At 39.6% G+C, this 13,913-nt stretch overlaps 1 protein-coding gene across 1 annotated transcript in view; it reads right to left on the bottom strand.

Annotated features, from left to right (window-relative positions):
• Window positions 1–13,913, bottom strand: part of KATNAL2 (katanin catalytic subunit A1 like 2) — a 68,450-nt gene that overhangs the window by 35,834 nt on the left and 18,703 nt on the right. Inside the window, 2 exon segments of the mRNA XM_036245166.1 lie at window positions 1,361–1,527; window positions 4,626–4,696. Of these exon segments, the coding sequence (XP_036101059.1) occupies window positions 1,361–1,527; window positions 4,626–4,696 (238 nt within the window).

The following is a 13,913-nucleotide window of genomic DNA, read 5'->3' as shown; positions in this document are numbered from 1 at the left end:
TAAATTTGTGCTGTAGCCCTTAGGCATTTAAAGACTCTAAGCTACTCTTATCTAGAGAGAAGTGAAATTACCAGGGAAGAGAAAGAAGCCCAGGCTTCCTACACATTTCCACATGGAGAAAGATCCCAACGTCCTCAGATAGTAAACCTGTTGGAGACCATGGACCTAGTGACAACTCCAATATGGGCTGGTCCTATAGTCACCATTTCATTGGGTTTTCATGAACCTGACAACATTTTGTTATAGTCTGTGGGACACCAGGACGATTCCACGTGTCTGGCAGGGAACACTTAGCAGTCACGTTCGCCAGTTTACCTTAACATAAAGACATAGTGTCAAAGTCCCAGGAGAATGTGTTTCCAAGCTAGATCAGAACTAGCAATTTAGATATCAGATCACGTCAACAATAGTTCTTGTGACCCAGTGGTCAGGAGTCAGTGCCTTCCCTGCCAAGGCCCAGATCCGCCAGCCATGCAGGGACTCCGAGCTCTGAACCCTGCCCTGGAAGGGAGCGCAGATGAAACACCTCTCTCTCGGACCCCTTCCAGCTCTGAGACTCAGCCCTGGCTATTTTTAATTGACATTCCTCTTGGCTTCCTGGTCCCCACATGAAATGTTAAAGTCTGTGGCTTAACAAGTGCCTTGTAAACAGGACAATGATCTCCCTTGGTTTATAATTACTTCCCCCACTTACAGACTTTCTAAGGCAATGTTACTACAAAACATAGGGCCCTCACTTTAGATCTTTCCTCCAGCCAGCCTCCTTGACTGCTAACCTATACTGGGTCTTCGAAAAATATTGATCATTATCTGGATTGATGGCTTTCAAAAGCATTTCATTATCTATACATGAGCTATTAGCTTTACCAATACTCATTTTAGTGTTATTTTCAAGATAGATAATAGGTCTTCCTACAAGAAAAGAGTCTTCTGTCATTTATCCTCTTCTAACAGCTCTTTCCATCACTAAAGAAATGAAAGTAATGTTGGTCTTCTAAAAAGAACCTGTAAAGTATATGATTGTGTAACCACGATGCTGTATACCTGAAACTAATACAAAATAATATGGAATATAAACTGGAATTGGAAAAAAAAAAGTAACTATGATACACTGGGGTTTTGCTTTCATTGTCCTGACACACACATTCCCCAAACAAATGCCAACATAACTAAAGAAATGTCCATGTCCAGAGGACCATACTTAAATTGTCTGCACCGGATCTAAGAGAAGCTACAGGACCTATCTGATCTAGTCCTTCAGAATAGCATGAGGGGCACCACGTATCTGGGAATGAAATGAGGAAGAAATGCTAACCTTAAAGATGAGATAAAGTTTTGTTTCTAGAAAATAGCCAGGTACCTGTGTCTGATGCCTTTTTGACAATTCTGGGGTATTTCTGAAATTTTACAAAATAATAGCTCTCATATTCCATCAAAATAGTTTCAAGATCAACGTTATCACAAACTTCAAAGCGTTGTAACCCCAGTTTAGTTTCTTGCTCCAAAGCTTTTGCTGCATCGATATATCTGGCCATTTCACAGAAGAAGGGAAAAAAATAATTAATGCTAGGTACAAAGAATAAAAGCAAACAGACATTAAAAGTCCATGGTCATCATTGTTTGAAACATTTTTTGAAAGAGCTTAGTCAAATAAGTCAACTGAGAAAATGTCTTGTGATTTACCTTGACTCATTTGTAGCCAAAAAGTGGGTTTTACCTCTTTATTCATTTTAGGTAACATTTGGCAATTGATAAAACCCAAATTCAGCCCCAACAGGCAAGATTTGCCATCACTGAGGAATTCAAAAGAATGTGTCATGAGCTCTGAAGGAAATTCCGATTCTATGTTGAGCAACATCATCAAGGAAACCTAGTGTAAGAAGATGTTATCCAGGTGGATGTATTATTCCTGGTCATTTTTTAATCAGTCACACATTACTACTTCCGGGTGTAAGGAGCATCTTCACTCTGGGTTCTTCACCATCATGTTTAATCTGTTCAGTTGTAAAGCTGGCTGACTTAAGTGGTCTTAAGCAATAAAAACAAGTGCCTTGTCCCACAATCCTCTGAAAGTAGAAAGACACTCCAGGTCTTAATCTTAGTTGTTATTAAACTTCTTTTTAAAAGCAAGGACTTTCCTAGAAAATGTGCACAGATTAGAATACAATTTCAGGGGTTATCGAGGACCTCAGATTAAGAATTCCTGGCTATAGGTTAAAGTTCTTTCTGTTTGACTTGAATCTGGAAGGTAGAAGGAGAAAAACTTTTTTTTTTCAGTGCTCTCTTCCCTGCCCCAGAGTCAAGCCAGTGGGAAGACTGAACTTTCTTTCTTTTTTTTTATCCTCACCTGAGGATATTTTTCCATTTTTTGTACAGATAGAGTGGGAGGGAGAGAGAGGAAGGGAGAGAGAGAGAGAGAAACATCGACGTGAAGGGACGCATCGAGTGGCTGCCACCCACACGACCAACCAGGGCCGGGGACAAACTGCAACCGAAGTACATGCCCTTAGCGGGAACCCAACCCGGGTCTCTCTGGACCGCAGGCCGATGCTCTAACCACTGAGCCAAACTGGCCAGGGCTGAACTTTCTTAAAGGAGGTTGCCACGATCATTTCCAATGACCTTGCTCATTTTAAAGAACTTGCAAATGTCAACTGGCTGTAGTCAGCCAACTTCATACTTAGCGATGGCTCACCTGGCTTCTACACTGTGTCTTAATCCCCATTTTACAGAGAGAAAAGCTAAATCCATTTTTCACTAATAACTTTTGTTTTGTATGAAGTAATATGTGCTAATTTAAGAAAAAAAACTGGAAAATACAGATAAGTAAAAAAAAATTTTTTTCACCACTCAGAAATTATGACTTTTAACATTTTCTCTATCTTTCCAATCATTTTTAATGACCTAATACACATATACTTACATAAATGCACTTGTAAAGCAAGGGGGAAAAAAGGAAGATAGAACCGTACACTATAGATTGCTTGTCGTCTTCACTGACATCGCATTATATCTTAAACTCTTTCCAGGATCGGAGTTCTAACTTTTAAAAAGTTATAACACACAATGGCAGGTCCTGTGTTTCCTAAGCTAATTGATCAGAGGAGCAAAACTGCTCCTAAGTGTTTCTATTACACTATCTGAGCTCGAATGAGGTCTGAACTTGGTAGGGTTGGCAGGAGCCCCTGAAGGTTCTTAACCGACAGGACAGGACAGGACTGCAGGGAGAGGAATGAGCAGGAGTGAGCAAGACACAGCGAGAGACTGAGGCTGTAAGGGCACCGGGTCCAAAGGAGACGCACGTATGACAAATGCCTAATGTCAAGTATCCACCACCATATCTGTGCTACGAGGACCGGTATCCACGAGCCTCCACCGTCAACAATTCTGCCTCCTGCATTCGAACTCAGGTCCTTCTCGAGTTTCCCTAGTGGTTCTGATTATGCCATGCCCCTTCTTCCTCTCTGCCCCTGCCTAGAACGCCCTCGTCCATCACAGCTGACTATTGCTACTCCACGAATCTTTCACGGTATGTCAACTGTAATTGAAGAATAAAAAAAGTGTTTAAAAAAAAAAGATGAGCTCACATCGCCTTCTCTACAAAGCTTTCTCTGGTTTTTTTTTTTTTTCCAATCCACAGTAACTTATCCTCTTTGCCGAATTTTTAGTATTTTGTTAAAAGCAGGTCTATTTTCCTGACACTGATATATCTTAAAAATACCTATAGTTCACTTTTCATCTTGATAATCCACTTATAAGTCCCTTTCCCAGCAGGACTCAGAGAAAACTATCTAAGTAGAATTTTCATTGATTCTAGATGCAAGGGGCCACCTCATGGCAGAAAGGGAAACGACATGCTTTGTTAATACACAGTGAACTCTGGGCCATAACAGAGAGGTCGCCAAATTGCCTCCCTTTGCCAGCTATAGGAAGGGCATTGCACAGAAAAGAGCTGAGCATAGGTCATTCAGGTAAATGCAATCTCTCTATTTTGAAGGAAGAAAAATTGAGGATTGGGCATTATCTCTGTACATAGGCAGCAGTGGGACCCGGGAGGCTCCCATGCAAGGCCTACACTAGCTTCTAACCTGAGCCGGAAAAGGTGTGTATCACATGACCTGGCTTGCTTTGACAATAAACTTTTCAAGTGCAAAATGCAAAACGTATCCAGGTAAATGAGGCACTAAAAGTGTGTGTCTAGGTTGCTGGCGGTGGGGCAGAGACAGGTAGAGCACGGGATTTTAGGGCAGTGAAGCTATTCTGCATGGATATAGTGGTGGATACTTGACATTATGCATTTGTCAAAAGTCATAGAATGTACACCAGAGTGAGCCCTGATGTAAACTATGAACTTTAGCTAATAATAATATACCACTATTCAGCATTGGTTCATCCGTTGTTACAAACATACCACACGAATGCATGATGTTAATAATAGGGGAGACTGGGTAGGTGGGGTTTGCCAGCATATGGGAACTCTTTGTACTTTCTGCTCAATTTTTCTGTAAATATCAAACCGCTCTAACAAATAAAGTCTATGAATCGTGTTTAAACAGGTGTATCTAGAAAAGCGAAGGTCAGAGAAGGTAGGAGTCATCTCTGTAAATAGGTAAAATGTAACATACCCTTCCTGTGTCAAGTAATGCAAAATCAAAATGAGAAGATTCTTTCGTCGTACTTCTGTCCTCTTCTCGCACTGTGAACGAAAAGGAAAATTTAGATGTGGTGACAGTGAGTTGTAACAGTCCTTTGAGAGCAAGAAACCCTTGAAGAAAAGGTTCCCTCTAGAAACGAAGAAGCGTGACTTAAAGGCTGGAAGGCTGCTTGACGTTTCTCGGGATATACAAAGTGTTTTCCATTGTTATTTTCTTCTTGGAGCTAACTTCTTAATTGTAAACTGAAGGTACCATGATTTAAATTAGGATTGAACTTTACTAGTTAACTTCCTACGGCCAAGATCGTTGGCATTTTATTGCTTATAACTGCAAAGAAACAAATATACATGGTCCTATTTAGACCAGGTTAAATAAAGTGCTAATAAAGATAAACTCATGAGCCAGGAATCAGCTCTGTCATCACAGGTACTTACCTGCTGTTACATCTTAAACCCACCCAGTCCCTGCACAGACATGGAGATGAGTTCCAATAAGCCACTCAGGGGTGACTGCACAGCCAGGCACTTAGAATAGAGTAGCAGAGGCCATAAAAGGGAAATTCCTGCACAATAATATCCTTATTCAAACTGGATGAATTTTTACATTTATTCAGTGTTAATGTGCTGCATTTAGTTATCCTGTATCTCAAATTTCCCTGAAATGTACTCATAGAATACTCTCAGTAATATTTCTCTCATATGAAAATAACCTACCTAACATCTTTTTCTAAGGAGAACACAGGTAAGAACTGGATAAAAGCAAAAAAGGCTCCCGAGTGATCCAAATTATGTCATGAAATCTATGTACAAACACACACTCATGACATAAAAATTTTGCAGGCATTCATCCAAAGCTTTCTAAAAATCAAATACTACTATAATTTTTTTCTTTTTATGTTTCTTTTTAATTGAATAATAGTAAATTATATGTAACAAAATTTACGATTTTAACCTTTTTTTTTTGGTTAATCCTCACCTGAGGATATTTTTCCACTGATTTTCAGAGAGAGTGGAAGGGTGTGGGGGGGGGTGGGCGGGGGGGGAGAGAAAGAGAGAGAGAGAGAGAGAGATTGATTGGTTGCCTCCCACATGACCCTAACCAGGGCTGAAGATAAAACCTACAATCCAGGTATGTGCCCTTGACTGACCAGAAATGGAACGCTTGACCCTTCAGTCCTTGGACGGATGTTTAACCGCTGAGCCAAACCAGCCAGGGTCATATTAATCTTTTTTTTCCCTTTATTCATTTTAGAGAGGAAGGGAGCGGAAGAGAGAGATAGAAACGTCAATGAGAGAGAACATCGATTGGCTGCCTCCTGCATGGTCCACACTGGGGATTTGGCCCACAACCTGGGCATGTGCCCTGACCAGGAATTGAACTGGTGACCTCTTGGTGCATGGGTCGACGCTCAACCACTGAGCTACACCGGCTGGGCCCATATTAACCATTTTTAAGTGTACAGTTTAGATAGTGGCATTAAGTACATTCAAATTGTTGTGCACTCATCTCTTCCATCCATCTTCGAAACTTTTTATCTTTAGAAAAAATAAATAAACAAAAAATTAAAACAGATAAAAAGAAAAAGAAAAAACAAAACTATCTTCCCCACCTGAAACTCTGTATTCATTCAACAATAACTCTCAATCCCATTCTCTTAGCCCCTGGCAACCACCATTCTACTCTCTGTCTCTGTGAATTAGACTGTTCTAGATACCTCATATGAGTAGACTTGTATATATTCGCCCTTTTGTGTTCGGCTTATTTCGCTTTGCATAATGTCATTGAAGTTCATCCATGTTGTAGAATGGGTCAAAATTTTTTCCCTTTTAAAGCTGAATAATATCATATTGTAATTTTTTAAAGAAAAATAATAGTTGCCCTGGCTGGTTGGCTAAATTGGTCGGAGGTTTCAGGTTTCATCCCCGGTCAAGAAGCAACTGATCTCTCTCTAGCTCTCTCTCTCTTTCTCTCCCTCCCTCCCTCCCTTCCTCTCTCTAAAATCAATATACATATCCTCAGGTGAGGATCCCCCCAAAAAAGCCACCAAAAATAAAAGAAAAAGTATAGTCTTCCGCTCCACTCCACGACCTCACCTCACTACCCTACCCCACATCCTACTGCCTAGAGCAACAACTTTAATTAACTGTTTCTTGAGATATTTACCTCCATGTTTCTAAATATATCACTGTTTCATGAATATGAATATTAGACATTAACTATTCACCTCACGTTAAGGTAGATGAGGATTAAGCTGTTTTACACACTTCTCACTCTCCCCTCCCCTTACAGTTATATCAATAGTTGGTGATTGGGTATCATGACAATGTAAAAAATGTTCTCTACAAAGTTGGAGGGATCAGATTACCAGATATCAGGTTATACTACAAAGCCACTGTAATCAAAACAGCCTGGTACTGGCACAAGTACAGACATATAGACCAGTGGAACAGAACAGAGAACCCAGAAATGGACCCAAGGCAATATGCTCAATTAATATTTGACAAAGGTGGCAAGAGCATACAGTGGAATAAAAACAGCCTCTTTAATAAATGGTGTTGGGCCCTGGCCGGTTTGGCTCAGCGGTTAGAGCGTTAGCCTGCGGTCCTGAGAGACACGGGTTCGGTTCCCGCTAAGGGCATGTAACTCGGTTGCAGTTTGTCCCCGGCCCTGGTTGGGTCGTGCGGGTGGCAACCACTCGATGTGTCCCTTTCACGTCGATGTTTCTCTCTCTATCTCTTCCTCTTTCTCCTTCCCACTCTATCTGAACAAAAAAATGGAAAAATGTCCTCGGGTGAGGATTAAAATAAATAAATAAATAAATAAATAAATAAATAAATAGTGTTGGGAAAATTGGACAACTACATGCAAAAAAATGAAACTAGACCATCAACTTACACCATACACAAGAATAAACTCAAAATGGATAAAAGACTTAAATGTGACTCATAAATCCATAAAAATCCTAGAAGAAAATGTAGGCAACAAAATTTCAGACATTATACGCAGCAGAATTTTCACTGATACATCACCTAAGGCAACAGAAACAATGGAAAAAATGAACACATGGGACTACATCAAACTCAAAAGCTTCTGCACAGCAAAAGATACAATCATCAAAATGGAAAGGCAACCCACTGTATGGGAGAGCATAATTGCCAATGATATATCAGATAAGGGGTGAATTTCCAATATATAAAGAGAGCTCATAAAACTCAACAAAAGGAAGACAAAGAACCCAACTAAAAAATTGGCAGAGGAACTAAATAGACACTTCTCCAAACAGGACATACAAATGGCTAAGAGACATATGAAGAAATGCTCAACATCACTAATCATCAGAGAGATGCAGATTAAAACAACAATGAGGTATCACCTCACACCTGTCAGAATGGTCGCCATCAACAAATCATCAACCAACAAGTGTTGGCGAGGGTGTGGAGAAAAGGGGACTCTAGTACACTGCTGGCGGGAATGCAGACTGGTGCAGCCACTATGGAAAACAATATGGTGTTACTCCAGATTGTTGGCTCTTTTTATTATTATTATTATCATTTAATTTTATTATTAATTTTTAGAGAGAGAAGAAGGGAGAGGGAGTCAGAGAGAGAGAGAGAAACATTCAATTGGCCACCTCCTGCATGCCCCCTACCAGGGATTGAGCCCAAAACCCAGGCATGTGCCCTGACCAGGATTCAAACCAGTAACATCTCGGTGCACAGGACAATACACAACCAACTGAGCCACACTGGCCAGGGCCAGATTGTTGACTCTTAGGATGGGTGCTTATTGGGGGATTTACCTTTGAAACTTCCTGCATTGCATCCTCTAGAAATGGAACCCTCTCCTTTCCTGGTTAGTTACTCACTTGATTTAGTAGCACACATTCTCTTGAGTAAAAGTTCATGGAGATAAATGTGGTTGAGAATTTGCATGCCTGAAAGTGTCATTATTTTACTTTAAATTTGATTGTTTGAAAGGGCATAACATTGCCATTCTGTTTTGGATTCTTTGCATGTAATGTGTCTTCCCAGGAAGCTTTTAGACTCTCCTTTTTAACTCTGGTGTTCTGAAATTGTGCTGGTCCCTTTCCATTACTGTGCCGGCCATTGTCAACTTGGACATGCCCATGCTTTCGTTCTAGGAAAATTTCTTTGATAAATTACTCCCTGGTTTTTTCCAGTTTATTTTTAAGAACTTGTACTAATTGATTGGGAGTTATCCCAGATTGATCTTTTTAAAATTCTTTTTTTTCCTATAGTGTTCCATTTCTTTGTCTCTTTTTTTCTATTTTCTGGGAAATTTCCTTGGCCTTGTCTTTGAACCATCCTACAGAATTTTTTGTTTTTTATCCTCACCCGAGGACATTTTTCCATTTTTTTGTTCAGATAGAGTGGGAGGGAGAAAGAGGAAGGAAGAGAGAGAGAGAAACATGGACGTGAAAGGAACACATCGAGTGGCTGCCACCCGCACGACCAACCAGGGCCAGGGACAAACTGCAACCAAGGTACATGCCCTTAGTGGGAACCGAACCCGGGTCTCTCTGGACCGCAGGCCAACTCTCTAACTGCTGAGCCAAACCGGCCAGCGCCCATCCTACAGAATTTATTTAGATAATGATATTTTTTTTATTTCCAAGAGTTTCTTCTTGTTCTCTGATTAACCTTTTTCTACAACATCTTGTTCTTGTTTTTCAATGCACTATTCTCTTATGATTCAAAGTCATAATGAAGAGGTTCAATTATGGTATATATTTTCTCTTTAAGTGAGCAGGAAATTTTTTTTTTAAGATATCCATACAAAACAATTTATATAAGAGTTGTTTTTTTTTTTTCTTTTTTTTTTCTTTATTGATTTTAGAGAGAAAGGGAGAGGGAGAGGAACATCAATGAGAACATCAATTGGCCGCCTCGCACATGCCCCGCGCCCCCCCCCCACAATGGGGATTGGGCCCACAACCTGGGCATGTGCCCTGACCCAGAATTGAACTGGTGAACTCTTGGTGCATGGGTCGACGCTCAACCACTGAGCCACATCAGCTGGGTTTTATAAGGTTTTGTGTGTGTGTGTATGTGTGTGTGTGTGTTGTTGTTGTTGCTTAAAGGGATAAGCGTTAACTCAGATTGCTAGAAAACAGCAAAGAAAGGAATTTGTGTTTTAAAGAGCTTGTGAAGGAAACATGGTAACACTAGTTCAACCAAATTGTATTGTGTTTCCTGCCATTCAAATGGTAGTGACTGCTTATTTGTTTATTTATTTATTACTTATTTATTTATCCTCACCCAAGGACGTTTTTCCATTTTTTGTTCAGATAGAGCAGGAGGGAGAGAGAGGAAGAGAGAGAGAGAGAAAGAGAGAAACATCGACATGAAAGGGACATATCAAGTGGCTGTCTCCTGCACGACCCAACCAGGGCCGGAAACAAATTGCAACCGAGGTACGTGCCCTTAGCGGGAACCAAACCCGGGTCTCTTTGGACCTCAGGCTGACACTCTAACTGCTGAGCCAAACCGGCCAGGGCCATGACTGCTTTTTTAAAAATTAATTTACATTTAATTATCACACAGCTTTACACACATTTTTTTGTTGTCAGTTAAATGCTTTGCTTTGAATTTAGTCTAAAATATGTATTCTTTCAAGTCATTCAAAGTTTTTCTAAAACATGACTTGTAGTAACTGCAGAGAATGAACCATAACTTAATCAACTCTCTACTTTTGAATAGTCCTGTCATTTGCCATTATTTGAAGTTATCCAACTTAAGAATACACTTTATTGGCAGATTTTACTATTTCTAGACTCCAAATTCATCCTGAAGGACAGATCAGATAGTTTTAAAAGTGTATAACAGGATATTCTAAAAAAAAATGACACTGGGTACATTTCAATCTCTGTCCTTGAAGAGACCCCATTAGTCAAAGAGGGTTAACAAACCAGAAAGCAAATTACCAAGAAGAGATAAAGAATCATGAAGCAATTACAGTAATCTTCTTTGCTATTTTTTATTTATTATTATAAAATATATAATTCAGCCCTGGCTGGTATTGTTCAGTGGTTAGAGCATCGCTTGTGGACCAGAGTCTCAGGTTTGATTCCTGGTCAAGGGCATGTACTTTGGTTTTGGGTTTGATCCCTGGCCCCATTGGGGATGTACAGGAGGCAAACAATCGATGTGTCTCTCTCCCATTGCTATTTCCACCCCCTCCCCTTCCTCCCTCCCACTCTATCTAAAAAAAAAAAAAAATCAATGGAAAAATATCCTCAGGTGAGGGCTAAAAAAATTAAAATATATAATTCATACAGAAGAATATAGGAAACCTTCCCTTTCCCAGAAAACAGAGGTGGAAGGGGGCAAAGATGGGAGTAGGGAAATGGGGGACATCTGTAATACTGGTAACAATTTTTTTAAATTACATATATATGTGTATACATATATATGCACACATATATGTGTATATATATATACACACACACATACATACACACACATTTCTTTGTCACCCATATACCTGGCATGGTGCCAAGTGCTAAGTAGAGTGCTATTTCTTGATAGTTTTACTAGGTAATTGTTTTCAAACTGCAGGCCATGAAATTAAGTTAAAGAGTTACAAGCAGTATAGTTTACATTGCAATAGAATTATCACAGAATGCACAACAGGTAAGAGGTTTACTATTGCTTTTGTAAAACTTTTGTTTGCCTGCATGTATATCTTCTGGATTTCAATCTGAGATGTCCTCGTTAGTTGATCACAATAAAAAAGTTTGAAAGCCACTGTAAAAATGACATTATCCTAATATTAAGAAGTCCAACAGTTGCAGCTTTCATTCATCTTTTTGAAGATGTTGACGAAACAATGGTTGGTGAAGGCCTTTCTAATTTACCAAAATGAGCCTTAGTAGTCGGTTTCTGACTTTTTTTTTAAATTTGCCTCGCCTATAGTGCCATCTAGTGTATTAGGAGGGAAAGCACTTCATGAAATGTAGGTAATTCCAAATTACTGGTTCCATAATAAAGATTACAATCATCACAAAATTCACTCCAAATAAAGTTTGCAAAAAAAAAAAGTAACCTCATATTAACCAAGCAGTAATAAGATTAATGGGATATGTTCTTAAATGTACAAATTCTCAAACTCACGCTTGGGGTTTTGATTCAGAAATGTAACAGTCTAGAAGGTAAGTGGAGATCCTTGAGTCTCAGGAACCTGATGTCTAGAAAAGTTAAGAGTTTTGCTCAAAAGCCTGCAAAGATGTGGGAGCAGAACCCGGGTCTTCTAGTTCCTAGTTCAATGTTCTTCACTGAATCGCTTCCTCCCCTGCACTAACCCTCTTCGTCCGTCTCCACTCTCACCCCTGCACTTCACTCCAGGCCAGAGAGAAGCTATTTAAATTTCTCACACACACACACACACACACACACACACACACACACACACAAATTTGTGTGCCAAATTTGCCAAAGTCAAACAACTGTGGTTACCAGTCTTTTTTAAAAATCTTATGACGGCCCTGGCCAGTTTGGTTCAGTAGTTAGAGCATCGGCCCTTGCTTGCACAGAAAGGTCTCGGGTTTGATTCCTGGTCCGGGCATGTACCTGGGTTGCAGGTTCAATCCAGTTGGGGTTGTGGGGGAGGCAACCAATTGATGAGTCTCTCTCACATTGATGTTTCTCTCTCTCTCTCTCCCTCCCTTCCACTCTATCTAAAAAGACCAATGGAAAAATATCCTTGGGTGAAGATTAACAACAATAAAAAAATCGTATGACAGCAAAGTAAAGAGAAATACAGGATTTTTTTTTTTTTTTTAAATCAGGAAGCATTGAATGAGCTAACCACTGAAGAGTTAGGTAGCAAAAATCAGTGATAATATGTATAATATTAACAAAAATAACTATAAAAAACTGTGTTTGTTAAGTAATTCTACTCTAAATAATCCTATCCTAAAGTTGCAAGACAAGAATCAATACAACTATTTGCACTGTTTTTCTCTACTCTTAATCCTGTCCACAGTGGGTACATTGTCCTCTTTCAACATTGGATCATTTACTAAAGAAATCAAAAGTCTCCACATAGGATTGATGGTAAGTACATGAAATAAGAGGTGGTTGATACCTACTAAAGACAATGAGCTGAGCCATTAAGTTACCTCATTTCAAAGACCCCTAAATATCTGATTTATTCACAACAAATATATTTTTTTCAGGATGAGAATTATATAAAATATACATAGAATGTGAATACATTTGACCAGGAAAAAATATTAGTGATATTAATTAACCCCATCAGCTCAGACACTCATTCATAGAACTAGAATTGTCTGAGCTCATTTTTTAATGACTGCAAGTCTTTCATTAAAGTTCACCGGTCTTTCTTAACTGACCTCACACAATGACAAACGATGTCTCTTGCAATTCCTCAGACCAAATATCACACAATTTTAGTGACCATTTCAAAGCAGTTATCGGGCAGAACTTCAAAGAGTTAGTTACGGTGCTGCACCTGAAGTAGTGTGTCCTATAAGAGATTATGTCTTTTGATTTCTGAATAGTCACAGTCCTTTTGTAAGTGAAGCTAATCCATCTCACTGGTATGTAAAGGTCTTTCAACTGGAATTAAAGGACTATGAAAGCCATGTAGGTTCTCAAAGAGACTGTACTGGACACTGACTAGTGCCTTTCTAACTGTGGTGCTCTGCAAACTGTGGGGTGCTGTGCCAATATCAGGGTCAGTGATCAGTGGGAGCTCAACAGCTGTTAGTTGCTTTGTTCATGTATTTCAGTCTCTCCTCCTTTACTTTGGAAGCATGTGTTTCCTCCTAACCTAAACATGCACAGACGCAAATGTTCTCTTATGCCTAGGATGCTGAGGAGCAATAGCCAAGGAGTGTTTTGCTTGCATTCCTCAGTACTACCTTGGCTCGTGGTTCTGAATTTTGTAAAGATGTCAAGACAGAAAACTCATTGGAGGAACAGAAAAAGATCTTGGGAGAGATGTTTTTAAAGGGGGAGGGGAGAAGAGGACTAGGGAGGGTGATAGAGGGTAAGGAGTTTTGTTTTGGGGCAATAAAAATATTCTAAAAGTAATGTGATGTTGGTTGTATAACTGTAAATATACTAAAAGCCATTGAGTTGTACACTTTAATTGGATGATTTGCTTGGTATGTGAATTATATCTCAATAAGGAGGTTTTAAAATGCAAAAACAGCCCTGGCCAGTTTGGCTCAACAGGTAGAGCGTTGGCCTGGGGACCAATGAATCTCAGGTT

This window comes from Molossus molossus, unplaced genomic scaffold (assembly GCF_014108415.1).
Source record: "Molossus molossus isolate mMolMol1 unplaced genomic scaffold, mMolMol1.p scaffold_m16_p_6, whole genome shotgun sequence".
Taxonomy (NCBI): Eukaryota; Metazoa; Chordata; class Mammalia; order Chiroptera; family Molossidae; genus Molossus; species Molossus molossus.
Note: the sequence above shows the minus strand (reverse complement) of the source record. Positions and strands in the feature narration are given on the sequence as shown.